The 18202-nt window shown below is 34.8% G+C and overlaps 3 protein-coding genes across 3 annotated transcripts in view; 1 reads left to right on the top strand and 2 right to left on the bottom strand.

Annotated features, from left to right (window-relative positions):
* The window catches only part of LOC116337840 (neuropeptide SIFamide receptor-like), a 38006-nt gene extending 31140 nt beyond the window's left edge, over nucleotides 1-6866 (bottom strand). The window contains exons 1-2 of the mRNA XM_031762766.1: nucleotides 6658-6866; nucleotides 6195-6471 (exon numbers count right to left, since the gene is read on the bottom strand). Of these exons, the coding sequence (XP_031618626.1) occupies nucleotides 6195-6471; nucleotides 6658-6801 (421 nt within the window). The 5' untranslated portion in view covers nucleotides 6802-6866. The remainder of the gene's footprint in view (nucleotides 1-6194; nucleotides 6472-6657) is intronic.
* Nucleotides 6867-8148: 1282 nt separating this feature from the next.
* LOC116337839 (polyribonucleotide nucleotidyltransferase 1, mitochondrial) lies at nucleotides 8149-11020 on the bottom strand. The gene is made up of 6 exons (XM_031762765.1): nucleotides 10820-11020; nucleotides 9642-10733; nucleotides 9363-9556; nucleotides 9126-9289; nucleotides 8503-9048; nucleotides 8149-8363 (listed from the first exon to the last, which is right to left on the bottom strand). Exons 1-6 carry the CDS (start codon nucleotides 10951-10953, stop codon nucleotides 8232-8234), a joined length of 2262 nt encoding a protein of 753 aa, XP_031618625.1. The 5' UTR covers nucleotides 10954-11020; the 3' UTR covers nucleotides 8149-8231.
* Nucleotides 11021-11542: 522 nt separating this feature from the next.
* LOC116337838 (eIF-2-alpha kinase GCN2) lies at nucleotides 11543-17769 on the top strand. Its single transcript, XM_031762764.1, has 12 exons — nucleotides 11543-11758; nucleotides 11852-12018; nucleotides 12278-12777; nucleotides 12853-13674; nucleotides 13765-14089; nucleotides 14158-14481; nucleotides 14699-15083; nucleotides 15162-15419; nucleotides 15491-15797; nucleotides 15866-16302; nucleotides 16377-16540; nucleotides 16621-17769. Exons 1-12 carry the CDS (start codon nucleotides 11699-11701, stop codon nucleotides 17489-17491), a joined length of 4620 nt encoding a protein of 1539 aa, XP_031618624.1. The 5' UTR covers nucleotides 11543-11698; the 3' UTR covers nucleotides 17492-17769.
* The last annotated feature ends 433 nt before the right edge of the window (nucleotides 17770-18202 follow it).

Below are 18202 nucleotides of genomic sequence, written 5' to 3' on the forward strand. Positions count from 1 at the left end.
ACGAATACTTGCGCACGCGATCCAGAGTAAAATCGTTTATAAGCTTCGGGACATTGAAAATCGCATTGTGTTTTCCTTCGGGAACTATCCTTGACCCTTAATCGAGATGTGACACAGAAAACATGAAATGAGTAAATAATCGTCCGAGAGAGAGAGAGAGAGAGAGAGATGGGAGAGAGAGAAAGATCGTAGTAATAGCTGTTGTAATGGTAGTATCAGCTATAGTAATAATAGAAAATCGTAGAATCGACGATTTGTACCGGGAAATGAAATCTTATATTTGCAAAGTATTTGCAAATTCACTTAAGATGGATGAAAATTGAATTGAAAGCGAGAAAAATTCACTTATACATTTCAATTACGAGTCGAATCGATGTATATTTTCAAAGTTTCGATTTTTGCTAGCATTGACAATCCAAACTTAACTGTATATTTTCTATTCAAATACCATGGAAATGAAATATATTCGAGAAACATTATTTAGCAGTGCTTGCTAACCTCACATTCAAGCTGCCTATGTAATCATGAATATGGGTAAACTTGACACGATTTTTGACAATACACATATTTTAAATGCAACTGCAGCACTCAAATCGCCTCCAAAATAAAAAAGTTCAACAAAATATATGCAACACAGCACATAACACATACATACACTCCACTTCTGTTTTGTATGTGAATGCAATATGCACTTTGGAAAATCGTACACATACACATACACCAACACACCACATTTTCATCGCATTCAATGTGGATCATCTACTCACACATTAACATCAAATGCCAACAGCTTATGCCAATCCATTTTGAATATATTTGGTGAAAATGAATGAACAAAATCAAAACAACAACATTTCGAGAAGGCTATATTGGTAGAAAAATGTATTTTAGCTCGCCCGTAGAATAAAAGATTCATTGTGACAACAACATTGTGACACTTATTTCATCCACTTGGCGAATTGAACGGAAAATCAGTTTGTTAACACGGAATGAAAACTAAAAGCTGATTAATCAACGTTGTAATCAATAAATCTGCGAAAAATGCTGTCAAACAAATGAGGTTTTCCTCCTTTCGACATGAGCCATGAAATACTTCAAATGACAGAAGAAACACAAATAAAGTTAAATCATTCCATTTTAGTTTTCGTTCAATTGTTGTTGTCATTTTCTTTTTCGATAAGATTGATTGTTATCATTTAATGAATATCTATTGAATAGATTTATTTAATGAAAACAGACAAGCGCTGAAATGGAGTGAAAAAAATAAAAGTGATTGTTATAATGATTGTGGCAATGTGAGTTCAATTATAACCATAGCAATCACTTCTATAGTTTTCACTCAATTTCAGCGCCTGACGATATCTGGCTGAACTGATTCATCTGGCTGAAAATATCTTACTATAATGTCTGAATGAAAATAACAATTTCTTTTCACATCGAAAAAAAAAAGCTTTATAAAACCATTTTAGTGTCCAATTTTCGGTGTAGTAATGGGGTTAGAAAAGCTTTTGTGAGTTCCTAACCATGTTCATATACTTTTTAAATGGAAGACAAAAAGCCCGTTAAATGAAATCAAGAAAAAATGAAACTTTGTTACACATTGTGTGTGTGTACTGCAAGTAAACATAGAGCATAGCAAGAGAAAAGTTTTAGTAGCCGATTTGAACATTTTAGCAGGCTCTGTGTATTACTACATATATTTTGGAAGTTGCACGGCAAAGTAAACAAGCACAGTATGAGTGAGTGTGTGAGAGAGAGATAAATATGGTACGGTTTGTGCAATGGGGTACAATCTAAGCTTATAATCACACGTTGCTGACTCAAGCACACAGGACTCGCATCGAAAAATGTGTACCTTATATACCTTTTGCATTTTCTTATTGCTCGCATTCGCTTCTATATACTGTATACAAATACTGAAAACTGCACGACACACACGAAAATCGTAAATATATGAACTGTGTGTACTTCGTCTCGTTTCCGTGTGTAGCCGAATTCAATAGTGTGTGCACACACCACTTGAAAATAGGTCATCGATCTATATTTTCTCCTTGTTTCCTTCCTTGGTGTTGCGGCCCGCCGTTACAACTTCTCTGCAATTTTACGTGCGCTCCCTTTCTCTCCCCTCATCCAGCTATAATCTGTTCCTCACTGTCTGCTATCATCACCATTCGTAGTATTGTACAGATTCTTATATTTATATACAATATTTTTGCATTTAGCACTATTTTGCACCGAATGTGCAATATAATGGGGTGCACTCGCACAACTGTGAGTGTAAATTCACAACGAAATGAAACTACTTCAACGAAGCAGGACGATGGAAGAGAAAGCAAATCAAAAGGGACACAAAGGTATATCCAAGCTTAAACTTCACAACCGAATGGGAATACAGCAATTGCAGCCAGGTAAATAGCTATCGTTGTTGCGACTGTTTTGCTATATATTATGCATTTTTTCGGTAGGAATATAATTGAAGTAGCTGACCATCCAATCAAACAAACTGATCAGCCTTGCAATCGTCGTTTTCAATTAAAATTTTTTGTTTGTGTGTGTCGATTTGTGCATATTCTCGATGGATATATAACGAGGCAAACTATATTCAATTTAAATAATATAGACGATTTTGTCGTATCTTGTTCACATCAATGCAAGTAAACAACTGGCAGTTTTTCTATGTCCCTAGATATTACACTGATGGTGTGTATCTTGTCTTGTTGCCATCTTGCTCCAATGAAGATTGTCTGGCTTGATAAAGCACAGCATAAATATATATTTGATCATGTTGTCCAATTGTTTGTATGCTACCGTGTCTAACTTTTGAAAACGAAATTGTGAATTGAATGTATGTGTTTTGCTTCTTCTTCTTCTCCAATGGAGCAATATATGTGCAACGCATAAACCAAACCAACAGTACGGATCGACCACCACACATTCTACTGTTCGTGTACAAAATCGTTTTGTTACATTGATTTATTATCGATACGAACGAAAATATAAACTAATCCATTTTATTTCACATTGCACACATATTACACGTAAACACAACGCAAAACCAACAATATCGAGAGAGGAAAAAAAACAAATCAATAAATCTTTTAGTTTCGCTTATTTTATTTGTACCAGATGCATTTAATGCTAGCGAACTCATTTGTAATATTTTTATTACATTCAAACGTTGAAAAATGTAACGTTTTGGCCCATTCTGGTGGTCATTTTCGTGTCAAACGGAACGGAGATTATATGCATGTAGAATTAGTATTTTGAATTTTCGAAATGCAACTAACATCTTCCTGGCATTTTTCGATTGGTGCGGATTAAATTCATTATTTTTCATCAATTTGAATTTTGGAGAAAAACATCACAATACCAAACACGCGATTCTTCTGGTAAACTCAAACTTCTGGTAAACAGAGTCCAACAACATGCCGTCAATGATTTTTTTTGCTGCATCGGAGATGCCATCCAATCGGCCATTTGGTTTGAAGAGACTAAAAAGATGTCTAGGATCGCGGAAATTTTTGGTGAGCGTCAAGAAACTTGGCCATTCAGTGGTGAAAATGGAAGATGAATGGGGGACATCAAAAACATGCGTGAATTGCCAAGAATGATTTCCAGTGAACACAAAAGGCATCGAAAGCGAAGACAATTGCTGGACTACCGGACTTAGTCGCTAATTCATTGTTTAAAGTTTTTGCTTCAAATTACATAGGACTTTGTCGGATGCTTTGCGTACTAGTGCCTGATTCGCTGAGAAGTCCACCGAATGCAAACAATGTCAAGTGACAAGCAGCAGCATTGAATCCATAAATTATTGGATAAAACAAATATTATAACGATTAGTTAGCGTAGCTAGGCTTGACACAATTTGTGTTCATAATAACGTATGGAGGGAAGGAGCTCATAGGTGAGTAAAGTTTTTAATAAAAAAAAATCATATACAATTCAATTGATACTAATGATTGTCGTTCTTCTTTTCCTTTTTCGTGTATTCACACCTGAATGTTATGCTATGGCAACTGTGAAAACCACACACAAATTCGGGTCCAAATATGACCGTGAATTTGTGCCTGGTTATGGGTGAATTTGCATTACAAATTGTTCCTTTGTTCCTGCATGCAGCGAACTCATTAACCGTTCGAATTTTCGAATAATCACATGATATTTCCTTTCTGTATTGCCTTCAATAAATGTTAATAAAACTTGAAATAAATATTCAATGAATTATCTTCAATCATTTGGAATGTTCCTATATTCAATTGCTGTGTCGACCCCATTACATTATTTATTATAAATATTTTTTTCGACTTCCTTTGTGAATTGTCGTTTTTATTGTAAAAGCTTCAGCAAAATTGCATTTCAATGCAAAAGTGATTATGTGCAAACATCCAATTGCAAGTCTGTTGCTCGTTTGTTTTTCGAATTTGATTGGAAAAGGAAATCAAGACGTTGTATTTCCGTACATGAGCATGTTCCAAATGTTGAGCATTCAGCTTCAAACATACAGATACACACACAACATATTTGGTATAACGACGAGATGTTTTCGTTGACTCCAAAATAAACAAATTCGACCACAATATTTTTGTACATCGTGTTGTTGGTAACTTTTTTCTATTTTGTGGTAAAGATAGCGTTTACCTATATATTTTTCCGTTTGGTGCATATTCAAATAAAATATTCACATTCGCATGCCAAATCGCAAGATTCCAGAGATAAGACATTTCTAAATTACTATCCAACTAAGAAGAAAAACCACAACAACAAAAATAACGACGATATTTCACGGCGTTTCGAATGGCATAATATAATAAATAGTATTGATACGATAGAATGAGAAAGAAATTGTATATATTTGACGAGCACTTTTTATAGTTTTCCCTCTTACACAAAGAGAGACTCGGCAGTAGTGGCAGCGACAGAAGCAATAGCAGCCACAAAATGCATAATATACCTGCGTGAAAAGCCATGAGAAAAACATTCTACGGTAGGTCATCGGCACACACTGGCGACCTACTTTTTTCCTACACAATTGCTGCTTTCCATCATGTGTTATTTATACGACTACATTCGTGAAAATCACACACACAAACATACATCATGCTTCACATAGAGTGTGCTATTGAAATGACTATAGCTGTATTCCTATTTTATATCAGTGTTTGCGTTTGAATGTTGTGTATATACAGTTTTTCGTTTGAAATGTAATACATAAGGCCTCTTTTATAGTACACAAAATGATACGCGGCAGAGTGTTTTCTGATATTTTACATATAGTATAGTTTTTTTTCGTGTTATGGCATTCATTCGTAGCGTTCACCTGTATTTTTGGGGAGTTACGAGAGAGTAAACGAGAACGATAAACAAGAGTAAGAGAAATAGTGTATGCTTTGGGGTGTTTGTGCATCAAGAATGCATTACATGCACTCGGCTCACTCTCGTTGGCTGCACAGACTAATAAGACCGTGTTTTGATTGTATTTCTCTCTTACCCCATTACATTTAACACTGAAGTGGCTGAGCCCTGTCTATCCATATGTCTCTCGTCGAGACTAATCGCGAACGAGTATATGTGCATGCTTGTATATGTGATTTTCTCATTCTATCTTGCTTTCACGTTCGCACGTTCGCCTTCCATCACTTGTCCTTCCACGGAAAGCATACATCTTGGATTTTGTTGTATGTTTCCTGTGTATTTGTCTGAATAATTTTTCCGACATTGTCGTTTCCATTTGTTTACATACCATGGCAATGGTGTACAACCGTTAATACTATTATTTCCAATATACCGTTATATATGCATCATTTGTAATTTGTTCGATAAGACAATACACCGAATAGATAGTTACAGCAAAAAAAAAAATTTGCTCCTATGTTTTGGTTGACCCTTTATTCGCCTTTTTACAATCTTATTTTATGTATATTCTTTTTTCATCTTTTGCTATTCATGTTTTTTTTTCTTTTTTTCCACCTTTGATCGCGTTTATATTGCAAATTATATAATTTTTTAAGAAATGCCTCCTGCTTAAATAACATTATTATAATTTTGAAAATGCACTCGTTTCAATATTTGAGAGAGAAAATAAAATTATGAACTGATAATTTCATGTGATTTTTAATTTTTTCATTATTCCATTGCCAATTGATAAAGGGCGCAGAAGAAGAAGAAAAAAAAATAAAAATAAAAATACTTACGGACAAAAATGTTGCTCATCAGTGTGGCCGGCAAACAGAATACTATGACCAAAATATCAGCAACAGCTAGATTCACTATAAAATAATTGGTAACGGTTCGCATTCGTGGCGATCGCAAGACAACCGCTATAACAAAACTATTCCCGATTAAACCAACAATAAAAACTATCACATAAGCCACACAGTAAACGGCCGTTAATGTCACAGAATGACGATACAGAAGCTCAAACTCTCGATTCGTTACATACGATCCATTATCAGATGATTGACTGGTTTCCTGCAGTTGGTTCAGATAAAATAAAAAATAAATAAATAAATAGATAAATGACATCAATGAGAATATATTTGAAACAAAATGAAACATCTCGTCAATATATGTATAAGATATGAAATAATTGAAGAGAAATAAAAAAATATCCACCGATCGTGATAGAATACAATAAAGCCAATGAGCATAACTTACATTCAAATCTTCGATAGCTACATTAAAATTTCCTATTTGTGAGTCTGACAATCGAAGTGTTGCCGCTTCGATTAGTGGATTAAAAACTCGCTGCATATTTATTGGAATGCCCATCGTTTTCACATCGTTATTCATCTCAACCATTTTGATGTTCAAGCGATCGTTATTTTCAGAAAAACCATTGAATTATTCCAACTAAAACGATTTTTCTCGTTTCAATTATTCTTTTTTCGCTGACTTTTCTGTGTGAACTTTGAATTTTATTTTATTTTTACTCAGTTAGTTATTATTATTTATATTACTGTTATTTGTTAAAATTTATTGATTTTTTTTATATAGAAAAGAATATATTGAAAAATTCTTGTTTAGCGTATGAAAAAAACAGGTCTTTATTTTGCATTAGTTGGTTGCTTTTAAATTTGATTTGGTTTTGAATAATAAAAAAATGCTTATGGAAATGGGAAATTCAAAGTTTATCAAATATGTGTGATACCAATGATGAACAACCGTTAGAGCAGCAGACATATTACAGTCGCGTCATACCGATTGTTGAACTAGACTGAGAGTGAAATCAAAATGTTTGCATATAAATTGAAAGAAATGATTCCGTAAAGTTCAAATACCCTGCTTGTTTCAACGGAACAAACGGATAGCCATGCACATTACGATGGAGAGTAGTATGTATCGTGTGTGGATTGGTTTGGTTTGCGCGCGCAATCTCTTCCACATACTGTCGAGATGAGTTAGAATAGTAGGAGCAACGAACAATAACAACAACATCAGTAGCAGTAGCAGCAGCAGCAACAGAAACCGAACGGAGGAGCAGCGATAACAACAACATTATTTCAACTTGGAGCAATGTGAAGTTTGTGGTCGGTTTCGGTATTTAAGCAACGGCCAAACATTCATGGATGATATCGCGGGTTGTACGTTCACTTGACGAATCGTTCATGTAACCAAAATAATATGTAACACATTGTATTCTATTTGAATTATTATAACATGAAACTCATAGAGGCCCAACACTAGAATTGTTGTGCGCTATTGATCTTAGTTTTTTTGAATTCGACGAAATCGCTATGAATCCATGAACACCACAATACAAACATAATCAATACAAGACGAACAATTTAACGTTTGTATCATTGTTAAATGTGTGGAGCTTCGATTTTTGTACGTTTTAATGGCACATGTTTCGTTTGGTTTTCAAATGGAATACATGTCATCAAGTGCATGTCGACATATGGTTTTAAATGTGATTGACAACATAAGCGTACAGTTTGTAGCTGAATCGAATGAAACCCGACTGCGAAAAAGTGGTAGAAAAAATACAAAATAGCATAGAATTGTCAAACATAGTTTTGAATTATTATTCAGCAATGTTATTAAACTCAAGGTTACTTCAAATCGATAAAACCCAGCAACGATCGAGAAATAACCAAGTTCATCAACGACCGGAATGACATTTGTGAAACTGAAAACACATGTGCATTTGATTTTTAATCGTGTTTTTTTTATTATATTCTAAATCAAAATAAAAATGAATCGTACATCCGTTTACTTTTTAAGATCTATTAACAGGTGATGGAAGTAGTCGTAATCATTTTCCTCGATAATCGCATATATCCAGAAACAGGATCATTGCCAAAATATTTCACTTTGATTTCATGACCTACTTCGAATCCCAATGCTTCCGGATTTGCAACCTAATTGAATGAAGAAATTAGAAAACAAAAACCATAAAACGAATGTTAGCGTTCATAAGTCGAAAAATACAGAGACCAACAAAGGCCTATATATGTTTTGTATGTAAGTGAAAGAAGAGTTTTGTTGTTGAACACTTACACGTCTACTATCCAGTTGAGCTACATGGATAAATGTTGGGTTCATTTCATCGTACATTTTGACCATCACACCATTTTCCTTCATTTCTACAATTTTTGCTGCATAAATTCCACCAAATTCAAAATTTGGTTTATTCTTTGACGTTAATTGCTCTTTTATCATTTCCTCTGCTTCGTTTAACGACATCGGCGACGGTGCAAAAATATTGTATGTATTTGGTTCGGTTTCTGATAAATGAACACCAGTTTCGAGGAAGATTTTTTTCAAATTCATACCACCCGGTCCAATCAGTTGACTGCGCTGATTTGGATCGATTTTCAATTCTTTTGTCACTGGCCAACATTCTTTTCGCGAACTTCGCGGCGCACTTATGCAGTTTTGCATAATATGTAATATTTTATTCTTTGCCTTTATTGATTGTTCTATAGCTTTCGTTATAATTAATCTTGGTACACCATGCGTTTTAATGTCGGCCTGTATCGCTGTTAAACCTTCTTTTGTTGCTGCTACTTTCATATCCATATCGCCCAAGTAATCTTCAATTCCCTAAGCGTAAATTAAATAGTGATATTTTTTTTATTTCTGATGATGGCCATTGAAAAAATCAAAAGAAAATTTCTTACTAAAATATCGGTTAGAATGCGATAGTCGGTAAGTTCAGTCGGATTTTCAGGATTATATTTGGTTACTAAGCCCATGGCAACTCCAGCTGCTGGTGATGATATTGGAACGCCCGCATCCATCAATGCCATTGTACCTGCACACACGGTTGCCATTGAACTGGAACCTATAATTGAATTAGAAGAATCATTCAATTAAATTAATAATAAAGTTATTTTCACATATCGAATATATTCTACCGTTTGATTCTAATACTTCTGCTGTTAAGCGCATTGCAAACGGTGAATTGTTCGGAACGATTGGCAGTAAGCCTTTTTCAGCAAGTGCACCATGGCCAATTTCACGTCTTCCAACTGTACCAACTTTGCCCACTTCGCCCGTCGCATATGGTGGAAACTCATAGTGAAGAAAGAAGTTTTTCGATTTTACGCCACTTTTGATGAAACGAAAGAAAGAAAATGCAACCAAATCAATTTGAATTTTTCAATAAAAATGACAATTTAATTATATTCACTTACGTATTTAATGAAGACAATGTGTCCAATTTCATAGAGCTATCAGTGGAATCTAATGAAACGGTGGCCATAACTTGAGTTTGACCACGTTGAAATAAAGCCGATCCATGCAATGGTTCATGTAGATTTACTTCGCACGAAATAGGACGCAGTTCATCTAATTCACGTCCATCGCATCGTTTATTCAGAAAAATAAGCTCACGAAAAATACTCTTCACAATTTTATTAAATTCATCGGTAATAATGGCAGGGTCAACGCTTGAATAACTTGACCATACACGATTAACAACATCGTCACGTATTCCCTTGATGGCCTGATCTCGACTCATCTTATCATGTGAAGAATTTTGAAAAACTTCATTCAGTCGCATTTCACACATGGATCGAATGGCATCAACGATTTCCGAATCAATTGGTGTGGGTATTTTAACTTCACGTTTTTTTTTACCATATTTCTTTTGAAATTCATCAATTGCTGCGCAGATAGTGTGACATGCTTTGCTGCCAGTATTGATTGCTTTCAAAATAAATGGTATTGGAATTGAATTCGCCTTTCCTTCAATCATAACTATTAATTTATCTAATGTGCCTGTTAGAACTAAATCCAAAGCGGACGATTGTAGTTCGAAACGTGATGGATTTACAATCACTTTTTCGTCAATTAAACCTAATCGAACTGCACCGACTGGCCCATTCCATGGAATGTCACTGATTGCCAATGCAAACGATGCTGCATTTATGCTAAGCACATCGGGAATATAAACAGAATCTAATGCAAGCATATTACACACAAGTTGAGTTTCACAATTAAAATGGGCTGGAAATAATGGCCGAACCGAACGATCAATTAAACGTGATGAAAGAATTTCACGTTCTGAAACACCCAATTCTCGTCGCAAAAAATTTGTTGGAATTCGTCCGGCGGCCGCATATTTTTGGCGAAAATCAACAGTCAATGGCATAAAATTTGATGAGGAATTATTTGGTGTATCCTTTGAAACAGCCGTAACCATCATCGATGTCTTTCCCACTTCACAAACGCCCGTTCCATTGGCAAACCGAGCATATTTTCCCGTTGATAATTTGATATTTTTACTAATTTATGAAAATAAACCGCATCTATTTATCATAATTTAAACATAACCAAAAAAAAAAAACACAAATTTCATCACATTACTTACTCATTGCCCAGATTTATGGATACGATTTTTTCGGCGTTTTTTTCAGTTATTGAATAGCTCGGCTGATGTGAACATTTTCGAATGAAATTTATTGAATGAAGGGATTTATTTTTTAAATTTCTTATGCGAAACATGATGAGCAAAGAGCATACGAATTACCAAAACCATGCATGTGTATGGATTTGACAGGCGCGGCAATGGCTAATATTCATATTCAACCCAATGACACTGTATGTATGTGTGTAAAAACGTCAAATCTTTTTTTCCTTCAACAAATTCACCGGCTTTTTCATATTTTTATTCTGTGATTTGAATTTTCTATGAAATTGAATGAATCGTAATTTTAATCGATCAAAATCTATATATTTATGCATCAAATACATTTCAATCGATTTTTTTTTATTCATATATGAAGCTCATATATTTGGTAATGCAGTTGCCTGAATCTATGTAAATTGATTGTGTAGAATGAAAGGCGCTTTTCTATAATAAAATACCTTGTATTTTTGTCATTCAAATCACACTACAATTTTGCGAGGATAAAAATTGAAAAACAAAATCCATTTGGAGCAATCCGTTAAAATCCAACTTAAATTCTCATACAAACGCACTTAACACAAGAGATGTCAAACACACGCATGAACGTAAAATGAGACGGTATCGGCTTAACAGCTGACGAAATTTGCGCATAAATGTCAAGTTTAGATTCTCACATACTGACAGCGTTCCAAGCGATACAAACACAAAATCAAACAAACAACAAAAAAAAGAAGAGGGATTAGCGTCGGAAAAAAGTCGAAAGTGATTGCATCGAGTCGGTTTTAAAATTCAAAATTTGTGAAATGTAATTACAATAATTGTTAAAAATTTAACGTTCGAATGATGGAACATAAAGAAAGCTATCGCCAGCAGCAAGAAAATGAATTAGAAGTCATTCAAGTAAGATTTAATTTATATAGATTTGGGTTAAATCAAATACGTTTTAATTGCGTTCATAATAATTGATTGATTTCATTCTTTTTAACTGCCCAGTCAATTTATGGCAATGATGTATGCGATTTACGTGACCGAAGAAATACCGTATGGAGACCATTGGATATAGTAATTACGTTGTTGCCGCAAAAAGGATCGTCAGGCACTCATGAAGCATACGCCAAAACCAATTTGCATATAATTTGCCCATCAAAATATCCAAAAGTGTAGGGTTTTTGTATTTAATTTATGATAACGCAATCGAAATCGAATGTTACGTCCATTGGCAATTTATATGACGAAAAAAAACGTTGTGCTGATATTTACTTTATATGCTGATAACGCAATATTTATCCATATGGTTTAAATGCCAGCACACAATGTCATCGAACAAATTACTTAAAATATGTTAATTTGAGAAATGCGCAATCGATTTTTATTTCAAAAAAATATCTTTTTTCTTTATTTTGTTTGTATTTTGCTTAGTTCGCCGAAAATTTCGTTGGAAGAAACGAAGGGGCTGTCAGATATACAAAAAAACGAATTGCTTAAAGAATTGAGTGAATTATGTGAGCAGAAGAAGGGCGAGGTGGTCATATACGACTTAGCCCAAATTGTACAAGCATATCTTCATAAACACAATAAGGCGCCATGTGGCAGTTTTTATGATCAAATGCTTATTGAACGGAATAAAAGAGATGAAGCATTATTACAACAACAAACACAGCGGTTAAATCACGAACAACAAAAGATACGCAATGAAGTACTCAAGAGAAAAGAGCTGTTGCGCCAAGAAAATCGATGGCATCGAGATAGCAGGCGAAGTATGAGCGAACAAAGTCCAAAACATAGGCCAAACAGTTCAGGTGAAATTGTTGATCATGGAATGGATGGAACATATCCAAATGGTTGTGAACTTCATTTAAGCAGTGAAGACTTATACCTAACAACTGTTGGGCGAAAAATACGAAGGGGATGTTGTCTGAGTATGTATTATTTTTCGGATTTTTGTCGCCTAATTTCAATATTTTTAAATAATTTACGAGTTTATTCACTGTTAGGTCATTCAAAAAACGGTTCTATATCATATTCTGGCATTGATTCTGAAACGGGTCAATTGCTTTATCTAACCGAATGGAATATCAAATATACGCAATTGGAGTCAAAATGTCCGATAAATTGTAAAACTGAGTCAACAAAATGTAGTGGGCACACTGTTGATGAGATTATCACTTGTATTGAACGTGAAGTAATGCAATTGTCACATATACGTCACAAAAATTTAGTAGCCTACGAAGCGGTTTTATGTTTACGCCGTAAGGAAGGCATTATTGTATATTTGGTACAGGATTATGTGCATGGCACAAGTGTAAATTGTATATCAAATTCACTTGGATGGACCTATACGGGTGTTAGTATTATTGCAAAAGGCGTTTTAGATGCACTAATCTATTTGCATAACAAGGGCATATCACACAGCAGCATCGATGATTGTTCAGTATTTTTGGATAATTCCGGTACATGTCGCGTCACCGATTTTTGGTTTGTGTCATATTTGATGTACCTGATGGGCGCACCAAATGACAATAAACACAGTGGCGGTGATCTTCCGGCTTTGGGTCATTTGGTTGAATCACTTTTACAATTGCCAAACCCGGATATGTTTGATTTCATTGAACAATGTAAATCGGAACGAACATTAACCGCTTCGGATTTATTGGAACATCCATTTTTATCGCCAGATCTTTCAAACGGTGAACATAATACGCATGCAATTGTTGTTTTGCCAGAGAAAAAAGTTACCGAATTATCGATGCGTACATCACTTATTCCGACCAGTCGGTCTCGTCTACAAACTGAATTCGAAGTGCTACAATGGTTGGGTAAAATATTCAATTTCATTTCCATATTTCCATTATTTCGTTGATTATTTTTATATCTTATTTTGTGATCACCCCTCTCCCCCTTCGCAGGTAAAGGTGCTTACGGTGATGTTTTAAAAGTAAAAAATATACTCGACAATCGGCAATATGCCATTAAACGAATTCCATTACACACACGGTCGAGGCACATATTTAAAAAGATGACGAGAGAGGTCGAGCTGCTATCTCGTTTGAACCACGAAAATGTCGTACGATATTTTAACAGTTGGATTGAAAATGGAAACGAATCAGATCTTAAGAAATATGGAGAGATCGATGAAGAAAATGAGAGTGCTACGGCCAGCATTGAAAGTGACAATCAACTATGCGTGATATCAAAACCTGACGAAACTACATCAGATTGGATGGATTCGCCGTAAGTTGAAAAAAAAAAAAAAAAAATTTTTTATTTCGAAATGATTGAAATTGTACGTTTTTGCGCAGACACAACAATGAATTCAGTTCGGATGGCATTGAGTTTGTGAACTCGGATGGTGAAGTGATTGAAGATGATGACGATGAAAATGATGATGATGACGACGATGATATTGATGATGAATCTCAGGCAAATTCGAGCGACAAAGAAATTATTCGATCACCGAAATATGAAGTACAAATTATGTACATACAAATGGAGTTTTGTGAAAAAAGTACACTACGCACAGCCATTGATAATGACTTGTTCAACAATACCGAACGATTATGGCGACTTTTCCGTGAGATTATTGAAGGTTTGGCTCATATTCACTCGCAAGGCATGATACACAGGTTGGTTGGATAGAAAAGAATTTAAGGTTTTTTTTCAGGGGCATACCGTCAGTTAACGTCATCAGCGCTGTGATTGTATACTTCTATTTTAGTTAGAAAGAAATGCCACAAAGTCGAAATGTACCAATTAAGCTGCAAACGTTACCTGACGGTATGTCTTGCTTTTTTAAATTTATAGGAGCAAAACAAATCTGTTCTCAATGGATATTTTTTACAGGGATCTTAAGCCAGTCAATATTTTCTTGGATTCACGTGATCAAGTGAAAATCGGTGACTTTGGTTTGGCCACCACCAGCTTTTTGGCATTACAACCAAATCATGAAGTGAGTTTATCATATAACCGAGGCGATATTGGTAGTTCACATACGGGCAAAGTGGGCACTGCTCTTTATGTAGCCCCAGAGCTTATGGGAAAAGCAGCGAAATCAATATATAATCAAAAGGTTGATTTGTATTCACTGGGAATTATATTTTTTGAAATGTGCCATCGACCTTTTTCAACTGGAATGGAACGAGTTGAAACCCTAGCCGCACTACGATCGTCCAAAGTAATCATTCCCGCCATGATGGAAAATGACAATAATTATAAGCAACAAGTAAAAGTATGTTGTAAAGTAAAATATTTTGAAAATGAAGAAAAACGAAATGAATAAATGTTCACAAATGCGATTCGTTTATAGGTGATAAAATGGCTATTGACATGGGATCAAAACAAGCGTCCAACAGCTGAAGAATTGCTTGCATCTGATCTGTTACCACCCGCCCGTCTCGAAGACAACGAATTACAAGAAATGTTGCGAAATGTATTAGCCAATCCACAAAGTAAATCGTACAAACATTTGGTGGCACGATGTTTAGCGCAACAAAGTGACACAATACTTGAGCTCACCTATCAACTGGGAATGGTGGAAACCAATCCAAAATTGGAATACGTAAAAGTATGTGTTTATGATGAAATGTCCAAAAAGAGATTCAATGAAAGGAAAATTTATTTTTTTTTAAATTTCAGCGTGAAATCGTGTCATTATTCGAAAGACATGGCGCAATTGAAGTAGTTACACCATTGTTGTCGCCATATGTAAAATCAACGAAAAATACAGCCGTTCGTTTGATGACACATTCTGGAAGTGTGGTTGTTTTGCCATACGATCTACGTGTACCATTCATCAAACATATTGCAATGAGTGGCATCAATTTAATGCGACGATATTCGATTGGACGTGTTTATCGTGAAAAGAAAGTATTCAATTTTCATCCAAAACAATTGTACGAATGTGCATTCGATATTATTTCCCCATATCCGGCGACCGAAGGCAGTACGTACTATTTTATTTCGACATTTTATTCGCATTTGCTTAATTAAAATATTTTCTTTTTCGCACAGAAAATCGATTGATCGATGCTGAACTCATGTCCATTGCATATGAGCTGACCAACATTTTACCAGCATTAAAACAACAAAATCTATCGATTCGTTTGAATCATACGTCATTATTAGTAGCCATTCTACAAAATCACAATGTGCCTCAAGAAAAGTTCAACGACATTTTTGTCGCCGTTCTTGATTTCAGCAATCGACGAATTTCCAAATTTCAATTGCATTCAACAATAACCGCTTTATTGGAATCATCAAAACGTGCCAACAATTTGCTAGAGATGTTGCTAACGGAAATTCCATTGGGCGCACCAAAATCACACTATGCCAACGGATCCAGTTTGAGAAATTTAATAAAAGGACACAGTGAACCATCGAAAATGGCACGCGCTGCAATGGAAGAAATTGAAAATGTAGTTTCGTTAGCACAAAGTCTTGGTGTTATGGTAAGCCACAACGAATAATTTAAATGAAAACTTTCATTTTTTTAAAAAATGTTATCAATTTTATATTCGTACAGTGTCCAATTAGTTTGTATGCTGGATTTAGTGTGGGCTATGAACAAGCAAAGAACGGTGGCATAATTTGGCAATTATTAGGAGAATTCAAGAATAAAACTCACCAAGGAATTCCATACATGCTTGGTGTTGGCGGTAGATACGACTACATGCTATCGGAATATCAGTGAGTATTTTGTTACATCGTTACGTCATTTTGTATTTGATTCCAATGAATGTCAACGTTTGGTTCTTTTTTAAATGTAGAAAAGAAGTACATAATCGTGCCCCAACCATTTCAAATCGAGCGATCAGTGGTGCTGGCCTATCGTTTGCATTGGATAAAATATTGAGTGTATTGAATATGTCACACACCGAAGACACAAAAACGACCGATGTTGTTGTTTGTATATCAGGGATACGACCAAATTTCCGAGATATTACACAAATTTTACGTGCTTTCTGGTCATCGGGCATTCAATGTGCCGTTGTTCAAGCCAATAATCCAGAAGATGGTCAAGATATGGCAAAAGATCTTGGTGCCATTTATTATGTTGTTTATACCGAAGATGGTATTCTACGTGTGCGATCATGGATAAATGAACGATTCGAAGAGAAACTTTTGAATCGTGACGAAATAATTGTGTATATTACGAAAGCATTACGACCAGAACCCACCGAATCAAATAATTTTCAACAGGCATTCAGCCTAAGCGAATCAAATAAATACAATCGTAGTAATGCCAATTTAGCTGAACCCACACTGCCGGCCGTTGACATCATTTATAGTACCATTGAAAAAATGACGGCCAGCGCAAAGAAGCGACAAGAGAGTTTCCTAAACAATCATATGTCCGAATCGCTGGTGTTATTTAATAAACGCGTTGAAGTTGTTGTTATCGTGGTGGAACTTCAGCCATCAATCATTCGAGCACTTATTAGTGCGATTGAGCCAGGCAAAACCAATGCCAAAGATATTGACAATGAGATTTCATTTGTAATTGATCGATTCCCCAAATATAAACGTTACATTAAGGATATTGTCGATGAAATTAACGACATTTATTCGGAGAAAAAACGACCACATGCCGTCTGTTTATACAGTTTAAAAGATAGCTATTATAGATTTATATTGTAGGCCATGTTTCTAAATTTCAGCTATCAGTTTTTTTGTTGTTGTGTATATTTTCAAAAAGGCGCACGCCATCATGTATAAATCACTTGTGACAGAGAGAATCAGAGACAGAGATAGGGAAAAGTGCATTTATTTTTATTCGTATAAAATACAGAAAATATTTTAAGATATCCCGTCATTTCATTCAGATAGTATAATATGAACAAAAGCACATCTGTACACTATTGTATATTAACATTTTTTTTTATAATAAACGTTTGTATTGATTTATGTATAAATAATTCAATTGCTTTTTTCTCATATTTTCAGCTTGAAAAAACGTTACTATATATTTCAAAGAGAAGAATTTGTTTTTATGTTTACGAACAAATTAACAAAAATCCAACATACTTATCATATCATCACGGAAGACCGCTGAAATGACCAATACAATATATGTACGGATATACGAGAGTGTCATTTCAGCGGTCCGTGTTTTTCATACAAGCCTCCCATGTAAATGGTGAAAAAGTCGCGAAAAATGAAACAAATAATTAATTTTTTTTTCTTCGATTTACAAATACTGCTCAATTTTCTGTATCACCTGGTGAAATCAGAATGAAAAAAATCGCATTCCTTATTGTGAAGCTTGAAAGTTGAAACATCGCTATCGTAGCAATCCTAATAGTAAGTAACTTATAAAAGGTAATGAAAACATTCGAATTTTCATAAACA

Source organism: Contarinia nasturtii, unplaced genomic scaffold, assembly GCF_009176525.2.
Source record: "Contarinia nasturtii isolate CC-2019 unplaced genomic scaffold, AAFC_CNas_1.1 Cnas_scaffold_285, whole genome shotgun sequence".
In the NCBI taxonomy this organism is placed as follows: domain Eukaryota; kingdom Metazoa; phylum Arthropoda; class Insecta; order Diptera; family Cecidomyiidae; genus Contarinia; species Contarinia nasturtii.

Excerpts from the sequence above, each read along its gene's own strand:
- LOC116337839 (XM_031762765.1), bottom strand. The coding sequence starts at position 10,953 with ATGTTTCGCATAAGAAATTTAAAAAATAAATCCCTTCATTCAATAAAT. Across the intron at positions 9,557-9,641 it reads ACATTGTCTTCATTAAATAC|TGGCGTAAAATCGAAAAACT; the intron begins GTAAGTGAATAT and ends TTTCATCAAAAG. Across the intron at positions 9,290-9,362 it reads AGAAGTATTAGAATCAAACG|GTTCCAGTTCAATGGCAACC; the intron begins GTAGAATATATT and ends ATTCAATTATAG.
- LOC116337838 (XM_031762764.1), top strand. The coding sequence starts at position 11,699 with ATGATGGAACATAAAGAAAGCTATCGCCAGCAGCAAGAAAATGAATTA. Across the intron at positions 11,759-11,851 it reads ATGAATTAGAAGTCATTCAA|TCAATTTATGGCAATGATGT; the intron begins GTAAGATTTAAT and ends TTAACTGCCCAG. Across the intron at positions 15,084-15,161 it reads ATTATAAGCAACAAGTAAAA|GTGATAAAATGGCTATTGAC; the intron begins GTATGTTGTAAA and ends ATTCGTTTATAG.